Raw genomic sequence first — 9,361 nt, forward strand, 5'->3', positions numbered from 1 at the left:
TAAGACAGAAAAAACTTAACTGGTCGGCATCTACAAAGAAATTATGTTGGTCTCTTTTATACGTTGGAGCCTCACATTTTTATTTATATTAGATGCCTGATTCACCTTAGTATTTTTTTTTAACGAATCAAGAGAGCTGTTGAATATATAGATAAAGAATACGGCTTAGATAAAGAAGACGGCTTAGACTAGACAAACAACAGACTCAAAAAGAGGTAACAACGGAAACACCATCTACCAAGGAACAACAAACACGATCGAAACATTTTTCAAGCACCGTACAAAAACATTTATATAAAATATGAACTGAAAAAATCTGGGAGGCTATCAAAGCTCACAACTACGGATGTCTTGCTAATTCAAACATGTTCGACAATTACATCAATATCTTTATATGAATCGACAAACATATAGAATCAATCAAATTACGGTATTTACCGAACCACGGGCACAGCGTAATTTACAAATTCGTCCACGTCAGAGCGTCTGGATTTCTTATCATTTCTTCTTACTCGATTCTTTCTTTGAGTTCCTCTCTTGCTCCAACCTTTCGAACAGGCTGCCATCGTAGACTGCCCTGACAGTGTCTTTGTGGAGAAACCCGTCCTTGTCTTTGCACAGGGAGTACAGCACCTTCCATTCTGTGAAGCCACCTAGCCTGCGGAAATTTTGCAGAAAAAATATTCAGATCAGAGGGATCAAGTATATTGCTTGTCCAATGTCAATTGCTGCAGAGACCGTACCATCCTTTCAAGTCTTTAGGTTCCCTGTTTGCTTGCAGCATCTCCTGTAGCTCTTTGCCTGTAAGAGCATCAGGCCTGGTGTGGGCATACTTCTTGAAAATCTCCTCAAACTTTTCAGGGACAAATCTGCAAGTTGATAGATACTGTAATTAGATATTCTTTTCTTTGGAACAATAGATATTCTTTTCAGGCTATTTAATTAGTTCTTGGACTTGTTTATGAGCTGTTCTTTAGCAATAAGACATGACATCATGTTTCTCTGTACCATGACTTGTCTTGGCAAAAGGGCCTATGGTAAATTACAAAATGAAACCGAAGGCATCCAACTCCTTAATATCTGCACTAGTGCCTTAGTAGCCTTTTCTTTAACTAGCGTTACACAGTGCTACACTGCTACTTGTCAGTAGTTAGACAGTCTTTCCTAAACCGTGGCCATGACTGTATAGACAGATTCTACCACAATCTGGTCGATGCATACTTGCTTTATACAGTGGAAAGAGGCATAGAGAAGTAGACAACTCTTCGTCAACCTTCTCCTCCAACCTTTATCCATCAGGAGAAATTTATTTATTGGTAAGCCAAATGATGATTACCTGGTCACTTGTAAAGTAGTACCATAATAACAAGTGCTTAATTCTTCTAACTAAAACTGGAATTTTCTGCTGCTGGCACATCGCCCATCTGAGAGGTTTCATATGGATGGTGACAGATTCGAAGTTGAATTGGAAAGATATATATCTTCCTTTGTATACAGTAGTCGCTGCAGCCGCGGGTTCAAGCCAACTGATTACGACTCTGAATATAGGCTATTGGTTCGATATAGGCATTTTACAATACAGTACTTGGACTCTTAGGAGATAAGAACAGCATTTTACATGACGGTAGGGGAGCTGTCGGCCTGTCGTCGTAGCACAGCTGGTCAAGTTTGTGTCTGTGTGGGGACGAAAACCCCTCGGATCGTCCATAGCCCACCCTCATTTTTCTAAAACCATGATCCAATACAACTCAGACTGGTGTTGAGGGAATTCAGGGTTGTGTATTTGATAACTCCATCCTAGACACTTATTAGAATCAACTAAGGCACTAAGCCAAAAGTTAACGTCACATATCCGTTCAGCAGAAAATAGGCCCTCCCTCTCAAATAGGCTCCCTCGTGTTAGAAGCTTAAAGTTATTGGTGCATGTATTAGAATAGGAGCTAAAGATCTCAAGTTCAAATTCTGGCTAATGTACCGGTGTAATAAAATATTATTGTTTACTCCAATTCTATGCCTGATGCCTAACCTAATGGAGACTCCACATGAGGGAAAGTGTTAAAATATAATGGAGTCTCTTCTCCACCCATCACCAGCTTAAGCTTTGACTGAACTGTTGCTGCACTGCATCGCCAACCCATCCTCCCTATAAAACCAAGTTTTCTTTTCGCCTCGTTTGGCTCGATCATGACTCAGTTAACTAATAATGCAGGACACTCTTGCCAATGATATGTTTTGTGCCATGCTTTTAGCTTTGCAAACGACACAGCACAGACCCTGATTCCCCAGCTGTAAGCTTTTTCCTAATGAGAAGTGATAATGCATCCATCTAACTCACATCAGAAAATTGGCAATACTAATATACTGTTGTTTACTCATCTCGCCTACCAATTCGTGTGTCTCAGCACTAGGAATCAATTTGACTTATTTATGGTTTGCTTTGCTGGCTAAATGATCAGTGTTTCTTTGTCTTGGTTTTGCTGCCAATATACTATGCAGTAAAGTTAGAACTCACTCTGACCAGCAGATCCAGCTGGACTCTTGGCTGATGGTGACAGTCTGACAGATGGGAATTAGAGAAATACGTTACCTTCCGTTGGAATCGTAGACGCCAGAATCGCTTCCGTGCTTGCCCTTGTGGATGTTCTTCACGTAAATTGGGAGCTTGAAAGGCGCAGTCTTCTCGTTCTCCTTCAGCGAAACAAGAAACATGCAAGGACACACGCGAGTCAGTCAGCCTCATCAGGGAGATAATAATAAAAATATCAAATACGTATCCTAGTTTACACCTGACACGATTTGCGCACGTATACACCACTATCGCATAGCGACATTCAAAAGATATATATAAAATTAATCAAAAGGAAGGTGGTAGCTTTGTATTTTGTTGAGCATTGGGTGTTCAAAATTAATGGAATATAATGCATGTAGCTAGTACGCCATAAGACACGGCAGGTAGCTTTTATGCCTGCCTTTTTTCTTCTTTCCCTTTCTCTGAAGAGAAAGGTGCAGTGGCATCTCTCTTTCAACTTTCAATGTGTTATGGGTGCTGCCAATCTGGCATCGATTAAGTATCTTCACGTTAGGGACATTTTTCCCGATCAGTACTTATCTGATTAGGTGCCATTCTTTATGACTCTAAATGAAGCTATTAATATTAATATTACTTCGGTTTTCTGAGTTTTTTTTTTTTTTGCGGTTTTCTGAGATTTGAGAATACGTTACGTTATTTTAGGTATCATCACTGAGTAATATTGATTTTTTTTTTTCAAATGGACCAGCAGGATTCTGCCCAGTTTGTGTCAATAAAGGAGAGTTCAAATTAAAACGACTTGCAGAGAGACAGAGAGAAGGGGGGAGGTTACACATAGACTGTAATTTCAGAGGAGGTTACAGGTGTAATAAACATTCATAAACGTGTTATTAAATTTTCATAAATTTTAAAAGGAGATGTCGTAGAGATGTAGGCATCTTTTGGTTTGGAGACAGAAGGAGCAAAAGCTGGCATCGTTTTACCACAAGCTGAAAATATGCTACAGAGAAATAGGAAGCACCCTTTCAGACATCCAACGCGATCTGCTTTGGCCAAAACAGTTGAGATGTTTGGTCTTAACTCTTAACTAGCTTGAAACTTGTAAACGATCATTGGGCACTATAACTCTCTGATTTATAGAGAAAAAAAAACTGAAGCTTTGTGAAAGTGGAAGCCACATATTTAGCGAAAACCGGTATTAACATATTTATAGTTTTCCACTAAGCCCTTGTTTAGTTGGACCTCAAAATCCAAAAAGTTGCTACAGTACCTGTCACATCGAATGTTTGCGGCCCGTGCATGGAGCATTAAATGTAGACGAAAAGAAAAACTAATTGCACAGTTTGGTGGAAAATTGCGAGACGAACGTTTTAAACCTAATTAGTCAATGTTTGGACACTATTTGCCAAATAAAAACGAAGGTGCTACAGTAGCCCTAAAATCCAAATTTCGCGAACTAAACAAGGGCTAACTTCATCTAAAGCAGACGTCGGCGAAACCCAAACCGAGCCAAACATGCATAGAGAGAGGAGGCAAAAATTTAAGCGACTCAAGCTCTGATGCATCATGCATAGAGAGAGGTGAGGTACCGGTACGGTCTTGGGGCCAAGTCCACCGTTGACGAAGACGGCAGCGGCAGCAGACAGGGCGACGCCACACCCGATAGCTCGGAACCCTGTAGCAGCGACACACTTGGTGAATGATTGGTGGGTCACCGGTCCTATTATTCTCACAGCGACGGACAGCGACCTGCTATTTTCAAGCGCCGGTACGGTGATCCAGAAGAGGCACACACTCTCGTACTATTATACAGCAGAGTACCTTGGTATGTCTCGGAGGGGTAGATGAGGCCGTCCTTGTTGCGGTCGAAGAAGGCGACGTGCCTCTGCAGCGGCGTCAGCTCGCCTTTGTACACGTCCGCCATGGACGACGACGAGGAGGAGGACTCCTCGACTTTGTTGCTCCCTGGTCCCAGCAGCACAGAGAGGAGCACGGTGGTTACGAGTGCGAAACTTGTGCCGCGAAGAACATGCCGAGCCATTGATGTCTGGACTTGCATGCTCTCTCTCTCTCTCTCTCTCTGCTAGGATGCTTCTTGGGGAGGGCTTAGACTTGCTACTTACCGGTGTCTGCAGCAGCTTTGCCGGCCATGGATCGAGGTCGTTGCAGGTGAGAGAGATCGACGATACCGACGAAGACCGAGAGATGGAGCTGGAGAAACAGGGGAGGGAGGTTGGAGTTGGAGGAGCCTTGGAGAAAGAGGAAGGAATTTGGAACAGAGATGCTCTGGTTTCGATCGGCGGTGGATGCGTTGCGTGGGGATGACGGGCGGGCGTTATTTGCAGCCGACCCAGGCCCCAGCCGTGTCGCGCTTGCACCGTGTCCTGCGCGCGTCTGTGTGTGCAAAGCGAAAGCATATCCAGCCTAAGCCAGAGCAAGAGATTCGTTCGAGAGGCCGGATTTCTGTCTCGCGCGCGGTCCATCCGCATCCATATCTCTCGGTGCCTCGCCGCGTGCCTAGCCGAGAGCGGCGGGGCCGATCGTCAGACAGCTAGCAGAGATGAAGATGCCTACTTCTACGCACACCATCCCGTATCCCATCCCGAGAGCTGCCCCGCTGCTATGTCGCGCATGCAGCGTGCACGTGGACGTGTTGGACCGCATGTGGCGAAACTCCAGTTCAGCCCGAATTCCTCTCGCGCACAGCTAGCGCATTCGGACTATCTGTACAACCAGAAGGCCTTTCTGACCACATAGATGATCATTATGCTGTACAGTTATTTTGTACCCCAAAACGGCATGGCAACATTTATAGTGCCCCGATCGCACCAGAAGTGGTTGCCTTGGTGGTGAATGATCTAGGTGCCACTGATAAGGGACGTGACTTAATAGTGCAAGATCGCTCATCTCACCTCCACGGGCGGGGTAAATGAGACACACTGTAAATTTATGGCCATGCAGTATCCACTGCTGTTTCCCTATGGAGAAGATGGATTCCATGAAAAACTTGAATATAGAAGACGTCCTCGGTCACAGAACATATATGAAGCGCAAATATGTCACCATGGCTGAATATTACTCATATAGACTGCACGATAGGCCTAATGATTTCAATACCCCTTTGCGGTCCAAGAGGGCTTACTCAGGCATATGAGGTTGACAGTTACTGTTGCGTCGAAGATGATCGACGTACTCGGCCATTATAGGAATACATCTTTCCAAAAAAATGCAGGTCCAGCCCATATAATGTTTTAGTTCAGGCAGTCAACAGTGGTATCACTGAGGCTTCATCTACGGGGCAGAGAATTTTCTTACCAGGTTCATTCACTGGAAGCCCACGCTACTACTATCAAAACTACCAGGATTGTGTTGCGTTGTGTCGCAGATTTGGATGGCAAGAAATTGAGGATGGCCTAGCATGCATACCAGGACAGCACGCTTCAGACTGACCTGATATTGTTGATCGAGTTTTCCAAATGAAGCTCAAACTACTTATGGATGATATAGAGAAGCATGGATTTTTTGGCCCCATACTTCGAGGTACCGTTATCGCCACGATCTATGCCATTTCTCCCACTCTTTCCACTCGCCATTATTCCTAATTTTTTTCTGCATTCTTTCCAACAGTTGTGTACACAATCGAATTCCAAAAAAGAGGCCTTCCACATGTCCACTTAATTCGGTGGCTTAAGAAAGATAGGCCTCTGGATGCTGATCAGATAGATGCATTCATCTCAGCGCAGCTGCCAAATCCAACTGAGGCTTCGAGGTTGTTTCAAGGTTCATGATCCATGGACCTTGCGGATCTCTAAATGCATTTTCTCCTTGCATGGTTGACGGAAAATGTGACAAGTTCTACCCAAAAGAATTCTCTGAAAAAACTACTCTACTCCCTAATGGTCAGGTCAGGTATGCTCGGCCACATAATGGCATTACTACCGAAAAAAAGGAGTCCAGATTGATAACAGGTTTGTGGTGCCCCATAATGTGGATCTATTAGTTAAGTACCAGGGCCACATAAATGTTGAAAGTGTTAACCGTAATGGAATGGAGAAGTACTTATTTAAGTACACTAACAAAGGTCCTGACCGTGCTAAAGCCACACTCAAGAGAAAAAAGATGGTTCGGATCCTACAGCTCAGGTAATTCATGAATACTTGGATTGCAGATGTGTAAATCCCAATGATGCAGCATGGAGATTGTTCCAGTTCGATATACACTACACTAATCCATCTATCGAACGTCTGCCAGTCCACCTTCCGCTGGAAAACGGTGTAACGTATATCGAAGATGACTATCTTGACCAGGTGATCCATGATCCATCAAAGGTCATAACAAAACTAACAGCATGGTTCGAGGCCAACCGGCAATATCCAAAGGCTCGACAACACACTTATGTAGAGTTCCCTGAATACTGGACATGGCACGATGATCATAAATACTGGGATTGTCGTCGCAACAACCGTGCCAAACTTGGACGCATTGCTAATGTAGCTCCTAATCAAGGCGAAAGATTTTACCTCCGTATGTTGCTTCATGTCGTCAAAGGAGCACAACACTACTCAGATCTTCGTACTATTGAAGGCCATCGAGATCCAACATTTCGTGCTGCGCGTAAGGCGCTCGGCTTGCTTGGCTTGCTTGGCGATGATTGTTGGCCCTTGGATCTTCGGAACGGGTGAGCCGACCATTTACCAGCGTTGCCGACCACACACTATGGCTAGAGATAGAAGAAGGAAGTAAGAACATAGCACACACACAGCACAAGCACCAACGTTGGTCGGAGCTCTGCAGATGAGATAGCAAAACTGAACTCGCTCTCTTTACTGAGTTGCAGTGGAAAAATATATATACAACTCTACCCATCTAATCCTAATACACAGACATGTCAGGCTGTCATGCTGCTATAGTGACTAGATGTGACAGCGGGGCTGACTTTGACGCCTGCCCCTGCTGTGGCTACAGTGCGGCAGGAGAGCGTTTCGGCGCCTGCCCCTGCAACGGCTAAAGTGCAGCGGCAGGGAGCCCTTTTGGCGCCTGCCCCCTGTCGTGCGTTCATACAGGGGAGCAGCAGGTGAGTTAACAATTCTTCCTCTAATCCTGCTGCTAACCCTAGAACCCCCTCCATATCGATCATCTTTCTCAGCTCCGTGAACCAAAGACGGCCGAGCGGCTTGGTGAGGACGTCAGCGAGTTGCCAACCAGTTTCGACGAACTCGATGATGATCTGTCCTCCATAAATACAGTCCCTAAAGAAGTAGAATTTGACGTCGATGTGCTTGCTCCGGTCGTGGAGAACTGGATTCTTCGCGAAGGCGATGGCGGGCTGGTTGTCCACCATCAGTGCTGGTGGGTGAGCTTCCACACCGGTCAGCTCGTCCAGCAGCCGGCGCAGCTATACAGCTTGGCACGCCGCTGTGGCCGCCACCACGTACTCTGCCTCGCACATGGACAGCGCCACCACCTTCTATTTCAGCGATAGCCATGAGATTGGAGCCGACCCGAGGAAAACAAGCACGCCAGAGGTGCTCCGCCGTCCGTCGATGTCCTCCGCCATGTCTGCATCGCTGAACACAGTGAGCGACGGCCTACTTCCGTTGGTCTTGGGGAAGATGATCCCCTGATCCACCGTCCCCTTGACGTAGCACAGCAGCCGCTTCACCGTAGCCTAGTGATCCTCTCAGGGATCCTCCATCAAGCGGCTGGCGTAGCCCACGATGGACGCAATGTCCGGTCTCGTGTGGACTATGTAGCGTAGACTGCCGACGATGCTCTAGTAGAGTGTTGCATGTACCTTCGCCACGGTACTCGCCTTCATCAGCTTCAGTCGCTCCTCCATTGGAGTCACGCACGGCTTGCACTCAGCCATGCCGCTCCGTTCCAACAGCTTCAAGGCGTACGTGTAACACCCTAGGTGTTTGGCTTCCACAAAAGTGCATTTCATTCTATAAACATATGCATCATCTATCCCATCATGCCATTGTCACTGAAACATACATATGCAACATTCGCAATTCTGTTTGTTTCATACTTGATTTGCTTGTGAATGGTAGTAGTGAAACATGTGAATGCAACATGAGTTTCTCATACCTTGAAACATGGCAACATGGTAGTAATATGACAAGTATAAAATAACAACAAAGTCATGAAACATGTGAAACATTGAATTGCAACATTTGGGTGAATTGCTTGTTTTGTTGCTTCATCACATGTGATCATTTGAAATGGGTATAGCATTTGTGTAAAGTGGTTGATTATGGTCTAATACACCTTAACTACACTTAGGGTAATTGTTGGAACATTGTTCATGTGGATCAAAATGACAAAAATGCCCTCAAGTGGAGGTTTGACTTGAATTGACCCTTAGAGTGCCACTGTTTGACTGATTCAAAAGACCAACTTAGAGACTTTGCATAGCTGTGCACTCTTTACCAAAGTTGTAGCTAATTTATCAAGGAACAAAAGTTGTTTTATGATCGACTCATGAAAATGTGTGGAACAGCCTCAAACATGGCCCACAAGTCATTATTGATGGTGGATTCAACACTGAAAAATATTTCTAAGTCCTAACTGCATTTTCAGTTTGATTGAGCCACCTTTGGCTTGATACAACTCAGAATACAGGGTGAATTAGCTATAGATTTCTAAATCAAAGTTGTAGCCCTACCATAGCTCTGCAACTTTTGTATACATTACTTTCACTAAATCGTCACGGTTTAAGAGATCCATCACGGTTAAGTTCGCCTATCAGTCGTTGTCATTGAACACTGAATCGAAATTTTTAGAAAACAGACAGGGCTCGCCGTGGCCGACTGGCGCAGGAGCTGATCG

At 44.9% G+C, this 9,361-nt stretch overlaps 1 protein-coding gene and 1 pseudogene across 1 annotated transcript; one reads left to right on the top strand and one right to left on the bottom strand.

Moving 5' to 3' along the window:
- Positions 1 to 329: 329 nt before the first annotated feature.
- LOC136526734 (probable peroxygenase 4) lies at positions 330 to 4,981 on the bottom strand. The gene is made up of 6 exons (XM_066519319.1): positions 4,654 to 4,981; positions 4,352 to 4,495; positions 4,120 to 4,205; positions 2,588 to 2,688; positions 744 to 869; positions 330 to 658 (listed from the first exon to the last, which is right to left on the bottom strand). The coding sequence occupies exons 1-6, from the start codon at positions 4,679 to 4,681 to the stop codon at positions 499 to 501; spliced, it is 645 nt and encodes a 214-aa protein (XP_066375416.1). The 5' UTR covers positions 4,682 to 4,981; the 3' UTR covers positions 330 to 498.
- On the top strand, positions 4,736 to 6,758 carry LOC136525925 (uncharacterized; annotated as a pseudogene).
- The last annotated feature ends 2,603 nt before the right edge of the window (positions 6,759 to 9,361 follow it).

This window comes from Miscanthus floridulus, chromosome 19 (assembly GCF_019320115.1).
Source record: "Miscanthus floridulus cultivar M001 chromosome 19, ASM1932011v1, whole genome shotgun sequence".
Taxonomy (NCBI): domain Eukaryota; kingdom Viridiplantae; phylum Streptophyta; class Magnoliopsida; order Poales; family Poaceae; genus Miscanthus; species Miscanthus floridulus.